General features: G+C 38.1%; 1 protein-coding gene across 3 annotated transcripts in view; it reads left to right on the top strand.

The window, feature by feature from the left end:
• The window catches only part of Pop5 (POP5 ribonuclease P/MRP subunit), a 30,744-nt gene that overhangs the window by 12,119 nt on the left and 500 nt on the right, over window positions 1–18,125 (top strand). For 2 of the 3 annotated variants that reach the window (XM_089086566.1, XM_089086567.1), the window contains exons 3-4: window positions 8,568–8,737; window positions 14,485–14,669. In XM_089086566.1, the coding sequence (XP_088942692.1) occupies window positions 8,568–8,737; window positions 14,485–14,604 (290 nt within the window). In that variant the 3' untranslated portion in view covers window positions 14,605–14,669. Of the gene's footprint in view, window positions 1–8,567; window positions 8,738–14,484; window positions 14,670–18,125 lie in introns of those variants that run through there. The other variant, XM_089086568.1, reaches the window with a different exon arrangement.

Raw genomic sequence — 18,125 nt, 5'->3', positions numbered from 1 at the left:
GAAACAAAAATAAGCAAAAATAAAATCAAATAATCTACCAAGCGTGAAACTACCACAAATCAGCATCGATAAATAAATGAAACCCAAAACGAACAGAAATTACAATAAATAACCGAGTCAAACTCAAAATGAGCAGGAATTAACATAAGTTGGGCTCAAAACCCCTATGCCTTCCCTAGGCCTGAACATAATTGGCACTTTACAGAAAAAAATATAAATGTTTATACTTGTGTAACTTTATTAAACCATTCGATACCGGCATTTTGATTATTCATTACCGCCATATATAAATTACCCTAACATAGTGTATTCATTTGTATTTTTTTCAGCAGAGTAATCTTTATGCTTCGGCCTTAGGAAGGAATAGGGATCTACAGCTGAGTCCGTATTAGTCTTTGCTTACTTTCTTTGTTTACTTTCTTTGATAGCTTGGATAATCTGTTTACTAAAAATCTGTTTACTTTGTTTGATAGCTTGGATACACTTACGCTATTTTGATTCGGTTAAATTTTAAGAGCAGAAGCAGCCCCGAAAGGTTGAACATAATACCCTCAGTCGTTCTTGGGATACTGCTGATATGCCTTATTGGGAATTAGTATTAACACAGTGCATTTTGATTTAATCTTATGACAACATTTAGTTTTTAAACATAAAGTCAAATTGGAGGGTGAGCATGGGAGGGGGATTAGTTTCCATCCAAACACTTTCAACTATTAAAAAGGAAATCAGCCCTTTCTATTTTCAATCGAATGAGCCCTTTTTGAAGTTCCTACGACAACTACTTCGATACAAAGTGACCTGGTCTACACAACAACAACAAAAAAAACAATAATACATTATACCCACATCGATCTTGACTATAAAAATTTCAAGCATTCCAATCACTTTCGACTATTAAAAAGGGCACTAGGCCTTTCGATTTCCAATCGAATGAGCCCTTTTTGAGTTTCTACGACAACACTTCCTATAAACACAATATGCCCCCAGGGCATAAATTACAACCCTTTCCCTAAGGGCTGTGAGGCTGGTTGTCATCCTTTAAGACCTAATTTCCAAAACTTTCAACTACGTTAAACAAAATGGCTATCTAAAAATTTTGATTGGATGTGTTTGGGAAAATGGTGGGCGTGAGAGGGGCGTTAGTCTTTTTCCAATCACTTTCAACTATTAAAAAAGGTACTAGCCCTTTCAATTTCCGATCAAATGAGCCCTTTTGAAGTTTCTACGACAACGATTTCAATAAAAATCTTATATACCCCCAAGGGATAACTGACAACCCTCGCCCTGAGGGCTGGGGGGCTGTCATCCTCAAAGACCTAATTTCCAGAACTTTCCACTACGTTGAACAAAATAGCTATCTGAAAATTTTGATTGAATTTGTCTGAGGGAATGCGGCGCTTGAGAAGAAGGTCATTTACCGTCCAATTAAATTCGACCATTAAACAGGGCAATAACCATCTCAATTTCTAATTTAATGATTTCCTTGGGAAGTTTTGATAACAACTCCATCTTTAAACACCTTATATGCACCCAGGGCATAACTTAAAGCCTTTGTCCTGGAGGCTATGGGGGTTTGTCATCCTTAAATACATAATTTCCAGAACTTTCAACTACGTTGAAAAAAATGGCTATCTCTAAACTTTGATTGAATGTGTTTGGAGTAATGGTGGGCGTGAGAGGGGCGTTAATTACTCTCCACTCACTTTCGACTATTAAAAAGAGCAATTTAATTTCCAATCAAATGAGCCCCTTTTGAAATTTCTACAACAACTTTCTATATAGACCTTATATGCCCCCAGGGCATAGCTTACAACCCTTGCACTGAGGGCTCTAATGGGGTTATCATCCTAAAAGACCTATTTTCCAGAACTTTCGACTACGTCGAACAAAATGGATATCTCAAAATTTTGATTGGATGTGTTTAGGGAAATGGTGGGCGTGAGAGTGGGGTTAGTTGTCCTTCAATCACTTTTGACTATTAAAAGGGCACTAGCCCTTTCAATTTTCAATTGAATGAGCCCTTTTTGATATTTTTACAACATCATTTTCTATAAAAACCTTACCTGCCCCAAGGCTATTACTTGCAGCCCTTGCCCTGAAGGATGTGGGGGGGGGGTTGTCATACTTAAAGACCTAATTTCCAAAACTTTCAACTACGTGGAATAAAATGGCTATCTAAAAATTTTGATTGGATGTGATTGGGGAAAAGGTGGGCAGGAGAGGGGGGTTAGTTGCCCTCAAATCACTTTTGACTATTAAAAAGCGCAGCAAACCTTTGAATTTCCAAATGAATGAGCCCTTTTTCAAGTCTCTACGATAAAGCTTTCAATTTAAATCTTGTATACCCCAGGGCATAACTTATAACCCTTAATCTGAAGACTGTGGGGGAGTGTTCTGGTCAAAGGTAAATTTTTATGAACTGTGAACTTCCTGGACCAAAATGGCCAACTAAAAATTTTGATTGAGTGAGTTTGGGGGTTCGGTGAATGTCGAAGGTATTGGCGTGGCTTCCCAGACACTGTTGATGGTCGAAAAGGGCACTGACTAAGCCAGTTATCATCTGAACGGACCCTTTTTGAAGTTATTGCGCAAGAACGTTCAATGAAAATCGTATATGCCCCCAGGGCATAATTTGCAACTCCTGCACTGAAAACTGTTCGAACTTTCCTATCCAAAGAGCATAACTTTTATCTGGAAATCCACAACACTGAAAAAATGGCTATCTAAAATTTTTGATTGGATGTGTTTGGGGAAAAGGTGGGCGAGAGAGGGGCACTTGTTGCCCTCAAATTACTTTCGACTATTAAAAAGGCCACTAGACCTTTGAATTTCCAATCGAATGAGCCCTTTTTCAAGTTTCTACGAAAGAGATTTCAATAAAAACCTTATATGCCCCCAGGGCATAACTTATAACCCTTGCCGTGAAGTCTGTGGGGAGCGTGTCCTGCTCAAAGGTATAATTTCCTGATTTTCAACTGCGTGGAACAAAATGGCTATCTCAAAATTTTGATTGGATGTGTTTGGGGAAATGGTGGGCTTGGAAGAGGTTTTAGTTGCCTTCCAATCACTTTCGACTATTAAAAAGGGCACAAGCTGCTCCAATTTCCAATTGAATGAGCCCTTTTCGAAGTTTCTACGACAACTTCTTCGATACGAAGTGCCCTGCTCTAAAGGAAAAAAATAATTAATGATACATTGTGCCAACATCGTTCTTATATGCCCTCGGAGCCTAACTTTCAACCCTTGCCCCGGGGGTTGTAGGGGATTGACCTCCTCAAAAAAATATTTTCTATCTGGAAATCAACTACGCTGAACAAAATGGCTATCCCAAAATTCTGATTGGATGTGTTTGGGGGAATGATGGGCTTGGGGGGGGGCTTGTTGCCCTCAATCACTTTTGACTATTAAAAAGGGCATTAGCCCTTTGAATTTCTAATCGAATGAGCCTTTTTTGAAGTTTCTACGACAACGCCTTCTATAAAAACCTTATATGCCCCCATGGCATAACTTAAAACCCTCTCCCCGAGGGTTGTGGGGAAGTGTCCTCCTCAAAAACATATTTTTTATCTGGAAATCAACTACGCTGAACACAATGGCTATCTCAAAACTCTGATTGGATGTGGTTGAGGGAATGGTGGGCGTAGGGGGGGGGCTAGTTGCCCTCCAATCACTTTCGACTATTAAAAAGGGTACTAGCCATTCCAATTTGCAATCTAATGAGTCCTTTTCAAAGTTTATGCGACAATTCTTCGATACCAAGTGCCCGGGTATGGAGAAAAAAACAAAACAAAAACATTGTGGCCACATCGTTCTTTACTTAGGCAGCGCTATCGAGCTGCCTAGGATATTCGTTGTAAACTCCTTCAGTCTCTATTAAAACACTTTTCTACTTTGCTAGACTTTCCCTGATCCTGATTCGGAACGAGTCGTAAGCCTTCTCCAAGACTTTAGATAAGATCAACACCTCATCTACATTCCAAAGAATTAGTGAGAACCGTATCTACATCGGCTTTCTTCGATCAAGTTCATTTTCCAACACTATCCTTTCATTTTGAATCTCTCCGACTACCTTGAGAAGCTGACAAGGTTTTTCTTCACCTGGGTCAATGGGATTAAGGCTGCTTGCTTTGATAGCAAGCTGTTCTTTAATCAAGGTAAAGAGGTTACTGTCACTTTTAACATTTTTATGTTTGTGTTTAAGACTGTTGTCTGCAGTACGGGAACGTGTGGTAATACCTATGTATTGTCTTGCATCGGTTCTGAACTTCTCTGTCAGAGAGTCAGGCACTGCTCGGATCCATTTTGACCCAAATCTAGCTCTTCCTTTTCATCACGTAAGATTCTAACACTCTTTGTAATCATTTCTTCAATTCTTGTTAGCACGTTTCAGAAATCTTTCAACTGACGATCAATAGATTCCTTGCCACCGCTAGTTCTAACAAAGTTTGCCATTTTCTGTTTATATCAAGTTAAGAAAGGGCCCATCCTATTCATCCACCATCCATGGGAAGTGCGTATTGGACCTTAGAAAAATAATAATAATAAAAAAATAGGAGAGACAACAGCACTATCAATGCAAGAAAAGTGATTTTCCTTGTTGTTCAAGGTGGGGACTGTGATTACCCTGTACAAGTTTTCCACCATGCTGATTCCAATGGTGTACTTTTCATTTCGATCTGACGCCATTTTCAAGGGGCTTCAGGCTTTGTTTTCGAAATCACCATAGATTTTTTCATTGCAAACTTTCAGGGCCGAATTCAGGTGGGGGGTTACCCGATTTGAACCCCCCCCCCTCGAAATTTTTGACTGAGTCGAAAATTAGTCAAAAAATACCTGTAAAGATAAAACCTTACCAGGAAAACAAATATGCTCCCACACTAAATCCTATTGCATTTTTTGGGTAAACGGTTGTGCAATTGCTTACGCAATTACTAATTGCGTTCCTAATTTACTATCCTATTTGTTCTAATTTATTATGCAAGTTCAGGTGAACATGGTCACCTGACCTTGCATAGTAAATTAGGATCAAAGGGTGCTCGAGGTAAATGTTATAAGAGGAGGGTGCAAGATTGTCAGTTCAGTACAGTTCAATTTCGGACTTGGATAAGAGAAGAGCGATTTTTAACATGAAGAGGAAGTGTGAGATTACGTCGTTTTTCGTGCCCAAGCTGACCAGGGATTTTTCTGACAGTGGCGTTAGTGGGACATCTGCGGAGCATTCATCTACACCTATGGATCTGGAGGGCACTGGAGTCATCGTTGAAGCTTCTGAATCGCGCACACTGGAACCAACCGCGAAGCAACACGTACCTGCATCAACCCAGTCTCTTTGTCGTCGTTTGAAAATGACACCGGTCGTTTTGTCAACAATTCATCCAGTCTCGATGCAAATTCTAAACTGCGTTTGCTGAAGAGCCCTTGGACTCCAGGTATCTCCTACATTTTTCCCGTATCCGAAAAACGGAAGCTTAAGTTTCAGTTAACTTTGCTCGCTCGTTTCAGTTGGTAGTCCTACTCTCAATCTGAGGACGCTACTTTTTGCAGATTTTGTGTTCTGTTTTCGTCAGAGACAGCTGGCAAAGGCTGCCACCAGCGCTTGGGGAATCTAGTCACCAAACCATTCAGGAACTGGAAGGATACGATAGTGCTTCACAGCTCACCAACAAGCACAGTTTCATTTAAACTGCACCGTATCGGCTGAAAACGTCATTTCTGTCTCGGAGAAAAGGCAGGACAATATCGAGCACCAACTAGACGCCGCGAGGAAAGCGGATGTTCAAGAAATCGCCAGAAGTTGCGACCAATTGTTGATATGTTGTGGGCGGCAACAGCTTGTAAACGCAAGTCCATGCTTTTCGGTGCTTGCCGATGAAACGGCGGACGTTTCGAATACCGAGCACCTGTCTGTTTGCGTCCGCTACACTTTCAAAAGGAACCTGCATGAGGATTTCCTTGGTTTTACTCCAGTTTCTGATTTGACTGGGCAAGGTCATCAATCCTGCAATTTATCAAAAGCCTTGGTCTTAATCTGAACAAGATGGTTGGTCAGGGATATGATGGTGCAGCAGCGATGAATCGGCATTTTAGGGGTATCCAGGCCGTTATACGTAAAAAGTATCCAAAAGGCGCTTTACGTCCATTGTAGTGCGCACTGTCTCAACTTGATCATCTTTTCTGTGTGCTCTATTCCGGCGTTTAAGTATTTCTTCGGTGTCTTGTCACAAGTCTGCAGTTTTTACCATACTTCCCCACTCAGGACACAAGAGAAGATCAACGAAATACAACCGGATTCGAGGAAACATACTTTAACCGGACTCTGCGAAAAAAGATGGGTGGAGGGCCATGATTCAGTTGTGCGTTTTCCTGAGCTATACCGACCAATCATGCGATCCCTGGAAGCTCTTGAAGAGAATTGAAATGCAGAAATGTCTGCAAAAGCGGCGCAGTTGCTGGACATGATGAACCAGTCGCAATTTTTTGTGTGTCTCCATGTGGTCAAAGAGCTTTTCTGGCTTGCGCTTCCACTGCGAAAGACTCTTCAGTCAGTTGACTGTGATTTGGCAGCTGCAAGCAGTCACGTGGAAACTGTCCTTTCAAAAACAAAAGAAATGCGAGGAAATGCTGCTACTGCTTTTACGTCTATTTTCGACGAAGCTCAGCGTTTTGCCAGCGACTTAGGATTGGAGATGACTCATCCAAGGACGAGAGGTGGCCTGAGTATGCATGCAGACGATCCAGACCTTCTCAACCACTATAGAACCTTGCTTTTTATTCCTTTCCTGGACCACTTCACTTCCAAGCTGAAACAACGATTTGAGCTTCACCAGAAACTGCTTTCAGATCTCAGCGTCCTTTCTCCTGGCAAAATTATTTCTGTCGATTTTAAGGCATTAATTCTGGGGTCATTGGTTGAATTGTATGGCGATATTCTTCCCGAACCAGACTTTCTGAATCAAAAGATAGAGCTATGGGGCATCAAGTGGGAGAATGTTCCGGTATCAGAGAGGCCTACTTGTGCTGTGTCTTTGCTTTAGGCATGCGACGCCACCTTTTTTCCAAATGTTTTTCTTCTTCTGGCTGTTCTTACGACGTTACCTGTTAGCACTGCTACTCCAGAAAGAAGTTTCTCAACGCTCAGAAGGCTCAAAACCTGGCTGAGAAATTCAACAGGAGAAGAACGACCGAGTGGCTTAGCCCTCCTTGCAGTCCATAGAGACGTTGGTATCTGCCATGACAAGGTCATCCAGATTTTTACAGGGAAGAAAAATCGTCACCTAGAGTTCGTTTTATAGAAATTGGCTGTAATATTGGTTCGCTTCGCCCTTACTTTTAGCTAAAAAAAAAAAATATATATATATATATATATATATATATATATATATATATATATATATATATATATATATATATATATATATATATATATATATATATATATACTACTTTTACTATTTGGCTTCTTCGTGCGTTAACTGTTTTTGCTGTCTCCAAAAAAAAAACAGTCATTAGTTTTAGCTGTATGTAAATATTTGTCTTGTTTTTGCGTTAGGCCTACTAAAAAAAACGAAGTATGCCTAGTGAACGCATCCTCGTTCGCAGGGGCGGACCAACGGTCTCGAGCTAACGTAATGTTGCCCGAGGCTGTTAGACTAAGTCCACGGGAAAAAATTGGATAAATACAGTAGGGTTTATATTCGCCTTTAGGGGAAGGGGGTTCGAGTCTGATCTGATAAGGCACAGATTCTGTGCTTCTAAATACTGATGCCATTAAAACATCTAGGACTTATTTTATGTTTTGTCAAGCCACGTCTTCCGTCTGAAAACCAACGATTCATAGCTACAAAATATTGTACAGGGCTGTCACACACGTAATCAAGAGAAGAACTTTGTGAATTCTAAAAACCGCATAAAGAAGTCCTTTTTACCATTGTTTTGTGTACATTTTGTGTATTCCACGCTGACATGAGTCGGGACCTATTTTGATATTGTTAGTGTTATATGTAGTTTTGTTTTGTTAGCATTATATGGAGATTTCTATGTTGTGTTTTTTGTTAACATTTGTTAATAATAATAATAATAGAAAAAAAAATCAATTATCTCCAGAGTTGCCAAAGTCTAGGACAAATATTAAACGGAAAATATAGGTTTCTTGTACAGGCTCATAAGCTTGAACTAGGAATCAGAGTTTCTGTAACACTTCATGAAGCTGCAGGGCTTGAGTTCGGGTTTCTTTTTAGGTTAAATCTACTAAAAAGGCTTAACTGCTACTAAAATGCGGATTAAGGTTTTGTCATATCCCTGGAACAGTATAGCTTATTGAAATCGATCGAAATTGATTTTCGTCACTAAGAGAAAATGAAAACCTTTCTCTTTCACAGAGGGTGTTTTTTATTGGCTCTCAGTGATTACAATCAATCGCAATTGATTGTGACAAGCTATATTGAACGTGGGGTTCCTGTGGATTTCTTCCTTCTTTATAATCTTCTCAATAAATTGGTATTTATAGTAAATATTTTGCTTTAATTTTTGTGTATTGAGTTTAGCTTTGTTCAGTTTTTTCTTTGCAGTTTCATATTGTAATGATAAAACAGGGATTGCTTTGGTGAAAGCAAGGCATGGGCCGCACAAAATAGTTATGTCAACTATTCCTCTGGTGACGAAAGTTGGTGACAAAAAAGCAAGTTTAAGGACGCTATACACTGGGGCTACATTCCTCAAATGCAAGCAGTTTATAATGGTTTGTTTCTTAAAACATTTGATCGTCTCTCCTGATATTGTCGATAATGTTCTGATGCTATATGGTTGATCAAGAAATGCGACTCTCTTGGTCGAAAAAGGTTCATGGCCAACAATTGTTAATGAATATTATCCATAAGTTAAAGCGTTCTTTATTGAAATTATTGATAAAATGAAGCGGGAAGTTTGAAATAAAGAAACAATGGAAGAGATGGTGCGGTGGGTTCGACCTTGGGTTGGTAATACGAGACCCAGAGATTGAACCTTGCTGTTGCAACACACTGCAGGGCCGACGCAGGGACTTTAGTTGTGAAGAAACGTCGTTAATCCGATTACTACTTAACTCTTAAGATCTAGGCTGTTTGAGAAGCTGAAAGGTAATTAATTTGCTTTGAAGTTTGCAGGTTGGGACTGTGAAATAATTATGAAGCAACTGACTGTCAACTGACTATCACAGTCAACTGACTGAAGAGTCTATCGCAGTGGAAGCGCAAGCCAGAAAAGCTCTTTGACCACATGGAGACACACAAAAAATTGCGACTGGTTCATCATGTCCAGCAACTGCGCCGCTTTTGCAGACGTTTCTGCATTTCAATTCTCTTCAAGAGCTTCCAGGGATCGCATGATTGGTCGGTACAGCTCAGGAAAACGCACGACTGAATCATGGCGCTCCACCCATCTTGTTTCGCAGAGTCCGGTTAAAGTATGTTTCCTCGAATCCGGTTGTATTTCGTTGATCTTCTCTTGTGTCCTGAGTGGGGAAGTATGGTAAAAACTGCAGACTTGTGACAAGACACCGAAGAAATACTTAAACGCCGGAATAGAGCACAAAGAAAAGATGATCAAGTTGAGACAGTGCGCACTACAATGGACGTAAAGCGCCTTTTGGATACTTTTTACGTATAACGGCCTGGATACCCCTAAAATGCCCACTCATCGCTGCTGCACCATCATATCCCTGACCAACCATCTTGTTCAGATTAAGACCAAGGCTTTTGATAAATTGCAGGATTGATGACCTTGCCCAGTCAAATCAGAAACTGGAGTAAAACCAAGGAAATCCTCATGCAGGTTCCTTTTTAAAGTGTAACGGACGCAAACAGACAGCTGCTCGGTATTCGAAACGTCCGCCGTTTCATCGGCAATCACCGAAAAGCATGAACTTGCGTTTACAAGCTGTTGCCGCCCACAACATATCAACAATTGGTCGCAACTTCTGGCGATTTCTTGAACATCCGCTTTCCTCGCGGCGTCTAGTTGGTGCTCGATATTGTCCTGCCTTTTCTCCGAGACAGAAATGACGTTTTCAGCCGATACGGTGCAGTTTAAATGAAACTGTGCTTGTTGGTGAGCTGTGAAGCACTATCGTATCCTTCCAGTTCCTGAATGGTTTGGTGACTAGATTCCCCAAGCGCTGGTGGCAGCCTTTGCCAGCTGTCTCTGACGAAAACAGAACACAAAATCTGCAAAAAGTAGCGTCCTCAGATTGAGAGTAGGACTACCAACTGAAACGAGCGAGCAAAGTTAACTGAAACTTAAGCTTCCGTTTTTCGGATAACAAAGTTTTGTGTTTTTAACAGGCCTAAAAAGTAAAATTTTTCTATACGCTAAATATTGAAGATATTGTCATTAATGAGTCGGATCGTTTACGGCACTTAGGCATTGATTATGGTTCTACAACTAGATCTACCATCGGGCTTATTAAAGATAAAGTGTCTCGGTCTCCTACAAAATGTTCCGGAAAAGCAGTAAGCTTGGGAGAGAACAAATTATGCAATATATGAGGGGATTGCCACTTCCTCAAACCCTGCTATTTAGACGGAAGCTAGACTAGTATTTTCCTGAAATAGTTAAGACTGCAAAAATTACAGTAAGTTGTTTTATTGACCCGTTGCCTTTCAGGACATTTGAAGTGAACTTTTAATTTCTTAAAGTAAATCCTATAAAAAAAAGCCCTTTTATTACTAGAGCGTTGTGATACGAAATTAAATTTCTTTTGTCCCCTCAAGGTTTTTTTTATTCTACCCTGTATTTCGAAGAACACTTTTTTGAGGTATTTGCATAAAAAATGGCTGTTTTGGTATTTTTATCGCAAAAATAAAAGAAAATTACCCTTCCCCCCTATAATTTTTTGCCCACTCAAGATTTTTTCGCCCCAACTCTATATTCAAAAAAATACCATTTTTGGGTATTTACATGTAAAAAATGGCTCTTTCAGCATTTTCATCAAAAGAATAATAATAAAAAAAAAAATTGTCCACTTCCATAATTTCCGTGAAATGGACGCCACTGCCTTAGCCCACCCTTTACGGAACAGTTTAGCTTTTGTACAACAGTGTCTCGAGAATAAAAGATCGTTTGGGTGTATTTGCTTTACTCTTTACGCTTCAGTTAACCTTTTTATCACACTACTTCAGTACTTAAAAGATGAGGTTCTCTGTTAAAACTAGTTTTTGCAATAAGAGGAGAGACGTCAACCGCCTCCCCTTGTACTAGCACTCATATTACATGCTTAGTCCAAACACATTACTTTAGTTTAGGGGTTAAATTCCCTTCTGTGGTTACCTGAGGGACCTATCATAAAAGGTTAAAGATTGGGACCTAGAATGTGCTCTTAGGGTTGAAATCCTCCCTCTACTGGATAAAAGATTTTTTTTTCTGATAGTTGTAAGCTGACTGGGTATCTTATAGTTCTCTTTCATTAGCACGATGCGGCCAAAATATATTACAACATCTCATATTTTTGTAGGTATGAGCTTAAAAACTCCAATCTCTGATTTTCTGACGTCATGGTGTAATTTTTATCAACATTTCAAGTCTTTTTACGAGCGTTTCCCCATGTTTCTAAAATTATGCAAATCGTCTTATAAGAATGACTTTTGGTGTGCATATACAAAATTCTAAATATTAGAAAACAGATCTATTGTGTCTTTTGATGCATCCATGGATGACTCGATAATACGGTTTTTTTGTTTTTTTTTACTCTAGACAGCTATGGTTCATGGTGCTTCGTTTAGCTCAAGAACAAAATTTTTCTTATTAAAAAAAAACAACAGCGGAATGAGTTTTGAATTTATCCGGTAACGCATCGTCATTCACAAAATAATTAATAAGCGCCGACGGAACAAAGTTCAAATGGGTATATCCAATGGTGACACACCACTTCGCAGCCTGCTCCATATACTGTTTTTCTTTGAAAGTCGATTTGAAAGATAGACTATCACCAAATCTGTAAGCATAATGTTATAATGCGAGTTTTGTCGACTGTTTAAAGTGAAAAAGGAAAAATTAAATAAGATAATATCCAATACAATAACTGGCTATGTGTGTAGACTTTATACTGCAAACTAGTTGTGTAAACTTAATCAAACTCCCGTTTATCGGATACCTCATTTTATCATTCAATAGGCTCGATTAAGATTGTGGCGAGTGTTTCATATTATCAGAGATTCATTTCTAGTTATAATAAGAGTAATTACGGAGTGTTTGATTTTATTCCGGGTGTTTCATGCCCAGGTTGGTAGAAATAAAGATGGAAGGTCTTCTTGTCAAGTTAAATTTGGTGTAGGAAAAGAACATAGCAAATGTTATAGACCGCTGTAATTTTGTAGGTATAACGATCTAATTACAATCAATATAATATTTTGTCATAAAATGGTCCATAAGTTAAAGTGGTGCTCAAAGGATGGTAAGACGGCTAACCTTATTGATTATGTCATTGTACATCGAAGACTGGCTGGATCTATACGAGACACTAGGATATATAGGAGTGCTGTTATTGATGTTAAAAGTAGAACTAAACTGAAGCTGAAATTTAGGAAGAATAACTACCTTGTTAGAAGTTATAAGATTGGTAGACTCCAGGATGAGAATATGAAAGGAACAGTTGAATATGAAACCGGAAAGTTTAAAGTTTTACAGTGTAGCTGATGGACTAGCTAATTTGGAGAAAATAGCTTGTTAAATAGCAGTTCCCTTAGGGAGGAAAGTTAGAAACGCTAGTTACGAATATTAGTGAAATTGCTTTAAGCTTGGTAGAAAGACAAGGGGCTTAAGAAGAACTTTTCGAGCCATGAAATCATGTGTCAATAAGAGGAAAGCAAGGGAAGTTTAAGGTGTGAAATGAGAGCCATGGATAAACATGGCAAAGACCCCATAATAGTAAAATATTGTGTTGAGATATTAAGAAGTTGAGAGGCAGGTGTCAGTCTCGGCTTCTCACAGTCAACGATAGGTACGAAGTTTCAGATAGTGATAAGATAAGTGTTAGAGAAAGATGACCCAAATTTTTCGAGAATGTGTTAAACCGTGAAAAAGTTGTAGGAAATGATAGAATAAAATTGTATTTGGACAATTTGAGGGTAAAGGAAGATTTATTTTGCTAAGAGAAGTTAGAGATAGAACAAAAAGGTTAAGAAAAACAATAAGGCCACGGATGCTGATATTGTGGTAAATGAGTATTTGAAATATGGTATTTGCGAAGTTAGATATAAATTACTGAAGATTGGGAATATGATTCTTGAAAAGACGGAAGTACCGAATGGTATTAGGAAAACTTTAATTAAGCCCCTTTAGAAAAGAGGTGAAAAGAGTGATTGTGGTAATTATAGAAATATTAGCTTGGTTTCTCTGGGAAGCAAATTACTTAGCATGATAATACTTATTATATTAAGAGATGCTGTAGATCCAATTTCAAGAGAATAACAGTATGGTTTCAGGAAGAGAAGAGGATGCGTCGACGTAATTTTCACCATTAGAATAACAATAATTGAGTGATGTTGAATTTAAATTTAAGCAGAATTGTATGTTATCCCCGTTTTTACGGATTATTTTGAATAAACTTCGTTCAAAGGAGCATAGAAAAGGCCAGGGGAGAGCATGGAAACAAATGAGAAGGTAAACTTCCACTAGACTTAGATTACGCAGATAATTTGAGTTTACTGCATAAAAATGTTAGTAAAATGAATGAATTTTTGGAAGTTTTGATATTTGATATGCAAGAATTGGTTTAAAGGTTATTCTTAAGAAGAATAAGTTGCTGGATTATTCTTAAGAAGAATAAGTTGCTTAGACTAGGGTAATGTTGGATAATGAGAATATTGATCAAATGAATAGCTTCGCTTGCCTAAGTAGTATAATAAGTAAATATGGTGAACACATTGAAGATGTAAAAAGTAGAATAGCCAAGGCATGGGATTTTAGATAAGAGTGTTGGAAGCTACGGTAACGACAGTACACAAGTATGGCTGTGAAACTTGGGCGCTTAAGAAGGCAGAGGAAGATTTGTTAAATGTTTTCCAGAGGAAGTAATTACGGATAGCTGTAGTAACAGTTTGATTGACCCTGCGTCGGACAATAAGATGTACAAAAAATTTGGTTATGTCCCACTTCTTATGGTCATAATAAAAGAAAGCCTGGGATGGCTATGAAACGTTTCATGGATGAAGGATGACAGATTGCCAAAAATTGTTCTTTTCAGCCATCGATCTGGGATCAAACGAAAACCAGCTCGTCTCCGAATGGGGTGAAAAAGGTCACAAGGAAGGATTTAAAGGAAACTGGCACTTCATACTAGGGGGTAAAGAGTGAAACTTAGAAGAGATTGGGGTGGAGGAGGAGCGTGCGCACCTTTGTTGGTTTCAGGCGGCTTGAGTCTGTAGTGAGTTTTCAGTAGTAGTATTGTTTGTTTCTCTTCTTTTTCATTTTTATTTCATTGTTCTTCTTAGTACAATATATTTTTGTTTTCAGAAATACCAGAAACTCCAGTTAATGAATGCCTTGAAAGATGCTAGAAACCAACAACAAAGACAATGTTTAGAAGAAACTTATCTGAAAATTTCTTTCGTAGAGAAAAAAGACTTTGCCTAAGACAGATACATATACATTTTATCACTTGATTGTGTTTATTATTATAAATAAATATATACTGTTTATTGACATAATAACACATAGTTAACAGCGGACGGAAGACGACAAGAACAGTTAACACACAGTAAAATGAAATAAATATAAAAATGAATCATCAAAATGTTACACAGCATTCCATGAAGTTGATCATTGTAGTGCTTCACAAACACAGTATATAAATATAATACAGTAGGATTTTTGCCTATCTCAACCATCATGCAAAGCCGGACGGAGATGCAAGTGCTCCGTAGGACATTTAAACAAGCATTAATATAAGCGACATAAGATTTTTTCACGGGTGGACAAGTAAAATTTATCTTGAACGTGAAAATTCGATTCACTGTTGTAACACTAAATTTTAAAGAATGTAATTTTAAATTAATTTATTCCAATACTAAGATAAACATCGGTAATTAGTAGTGCAATGTTATTATTAGATGTTTTTAGAAATTACAAGTAGGTTTCGAAGAGTCAATTTGGCTCCAAAGGCCTTTTGGAAAAGCTTATGGCGAACCATGTATTCCAGGGTAATATACACTGTAACGCTGATGGCAGATTAAATGTCAGGAACTGTTTATACGTACCGAGAATTTAGTCGTCAAAAATCACTGAGCCATGATCTTACTGTATATTATTTATATGCAGTGTTCACAAAGTACAGAATACATGATGATAGATACCGTTTTGATGCCTTTCGGGATAGAACATCAAGGAGTTGGCATAATGAAGTGATGAATCATCGACGTGTTTTTGGTTAACTGGTTTGTGGTTCTGGAAAATACGGTAAAATTTTGCGATGAGAGTTAGAGTTTAGGCATTTTTTCCGAAAACACATATTTTCAGCCTTTTCGATTAGGATAACAATTAGTTCAGGGTGCTCAACGGGACAAGTATGTTCAGATTGCCATCAGATAAACATATAGTATTGACTGCGCATAATGGAAATAAGGATGTTCAAGCGAGTGAGGAATGCAAATGATTTTAGGCAGAGTGAAGCTTCTGGGTGGATGATTGTATAAAGGGAACCATTTTCAGATTACTTTAGAAAATTCCTCCTAGGATTTTATTTAATCTTTAATTCTTAGGCCCATGTCTTCTTGCGACGTAATTTTGGTTTTTAAGAACCTTGCTCGTGGACTATGGTTCTTGGCTTCGATGGCCGCAAGCATTGCATCTTCAAGATTATGATGCAGGTGGAAAAATATGGGTAAAGGGCTGGTTTCCTCTGCTAAGCTCGCTGAGGTGCGAAATGATATGCTTGACTGGTCATCAGCGAACTTCCAGTGACTTTTATTACGCAAGGATAGGGTTAAAAACAATTAAAAAGATTAGAGGTCCAAATTTGTCCCTTGAGGAGCTTCGCACCATATTTCTTGGAATTTGGAGACTTCATTCTGCATGAGTAAAACCCATTGGTTTCAATTTGTAGGAAACTTGCAAACACTCTCATAAGAAACTGCCGAGTACCAATTTCTTTCGCTCGGTTAATAGTTATCTCGTGTTGGATGCTGTCAAACGCCTTCACTATGCTGGTGAATATGATTTTTCCGTACATCTCTTCTTTCTCGACATTTGCATCAGATCGTCAAGGAGAGATACAGGATAGTGGGTGGTATTATGTTCCGGCGTGGAACAAAATCGCTGAAGATCTAAATTAGTTTCGATATATGCTAACTTTACTAAAAATTAAACAACTGATTTTTCTGATTTTACAGGGGAAAAAAACGAACGCAAGCTTCCACAGACATCGTCATGAAAAATTTTATATTTAGATATGAAGCAAAAAAAATGTTTAAACCCTAGAACTTTCCTGCCTACAAAATATTTGAGTTATACTTCAACAATCACACACTTCCAACTTGACGGTTTATGGTAATCCTTGACAGATTGGTAAAACGATTTCCCAGCATGTAGAAACAGCTCTATAGACCATAACTACAAATTTGACATCTGAACTACGAGTCTGACCATCTGAAATAAAGTCAGTGTCAATCAGCTGGTGAATATCAGCATAAGAGGTGAAAATCCAGTATATAATGCCACGCAATTCCTAAGAAGCAGAAAGGATGCATGACCTTGTTGAGCTCTTTGTCGATTATTCTTGCATAATTCAGCATGGTATACAATTCAGAATATGCAAAAAACAGACCCAGGATCCATTAGATACACCAAAACATAAAACAAAAAAATGAAAAGCTTTTTCTGTTCTAGAAAAACTCACGGACATGCAGAGTTGTCTTAGGCCCTGTTGCATTGAAATTTACCAGTATTTCAGCCATTTTTTTTGGGGGGGTTAGCCCTACAACCTAATTGTCCTAATCAGGCGAATTCCACAAAAGTTTTACATTTATGTTCCTACAAATGATGTTCGTCCAACCAAGAAGGGATATTGAGTATGTTTCCAAGTGTTGCAGGAGCAGCACTTCGATTTTATTTCTTTCCCATTATTTGCAGTTGTTACACCCTCGAAATTTTAAAAGGATATGTCCCAAAAATATTTCGTGATAATGTGGAAGATGGTTGGAATAATTTTAGAAAAATAATTTGTGAAGTTGCTAAAGGTGTCCTAGGGAAGAAAGCTAGAACTGCAGCCAAGAATATTAGTGAAAAAGCTTTACGTTTAATAGAAAGGAGAAAGGACTTGTATAAGAATTATCTGAGTGATAGATCATACTAAAACAAAGGGAATGTAAAGAAAGTGAAGAAAGCATTAAAATATGAACTAATGAGGTGTAAAGTGGAGGCCGTTGATAATATGGCCGAGGATTTGGAAGATGCAGCTAGACGGCATAATAGTAAAATATTGTAATGGCATGTTAACAAATTGAGACGGAGTAGTCAATCCGGACTTGGCCAGTTAAAGATAGGAATGGAGCCGCAATTAGCGAGAAGGAAAAAACTAGAGAGAGATGGGCTGAACGTTTTGAGAATTTTTTTAACCGAGATAGAGTTGCAGGAAAAGATATAGAGGAAAATGAAAAAGTTTGTGATACATTGGATGTGAAGGAAGATTTTTTTGTGAGGAGGAATTAGCAACAGTACTAAAAGGATTAAAAAATAATAGGGTTCCAGGTGCTGATAGGGTGGTAAATGAGTTTGTTAAATATGGTGACTCTGAGGTTAGAAATAAGTTACTGAAGATTATGAATATGATTTTTAAAAAAGGGGAAGTACCTAACGATTTTAGGAAAACCTTAATTAAGCCACTTAATAAGAAAGGTGATAAAAGTGGAGTGGTAATTATTGAGGCATTAGTCTGGTCTCTATAGGTAGGAAGTTACTTAGTAATATGACACTTTTTAGACTGAGAGATGCGGTAGACCTTTGGTCCTCAGTTTTATAGATTATGAGCAAGCGTTTGATTCTGTTGATAGAAGAGCTTTAGTAAAGGTTTTATCCTTGTATGGTATACCAGACAAATACATTAAAGTGATTAGTGCTATGTACAAATTCAAATTCACTTTGTTTTTCCCTTAATATTC

This window comes from Artemia sp. Qi Xiang Cuo, chromosome 3 (genome assembly GCF_049724085.1).
Source record: "Artemia sp. Qi Xiang Cuo chromosome 3, ASM4972408v1, whole genome shotgun sequence".
NCBI classification, from domain to species: Eukaryota; Metazoa; Arthropoda; class Branchiopoda; order Anostraca; family Artemiidae; genus Artemia; species Artemia sp. Qi Xiang Cuo.
Note: the sequence above shows the minus strand (reverse complement) of the source record. Positions and strands in the feature narration are given on the sequence as shown.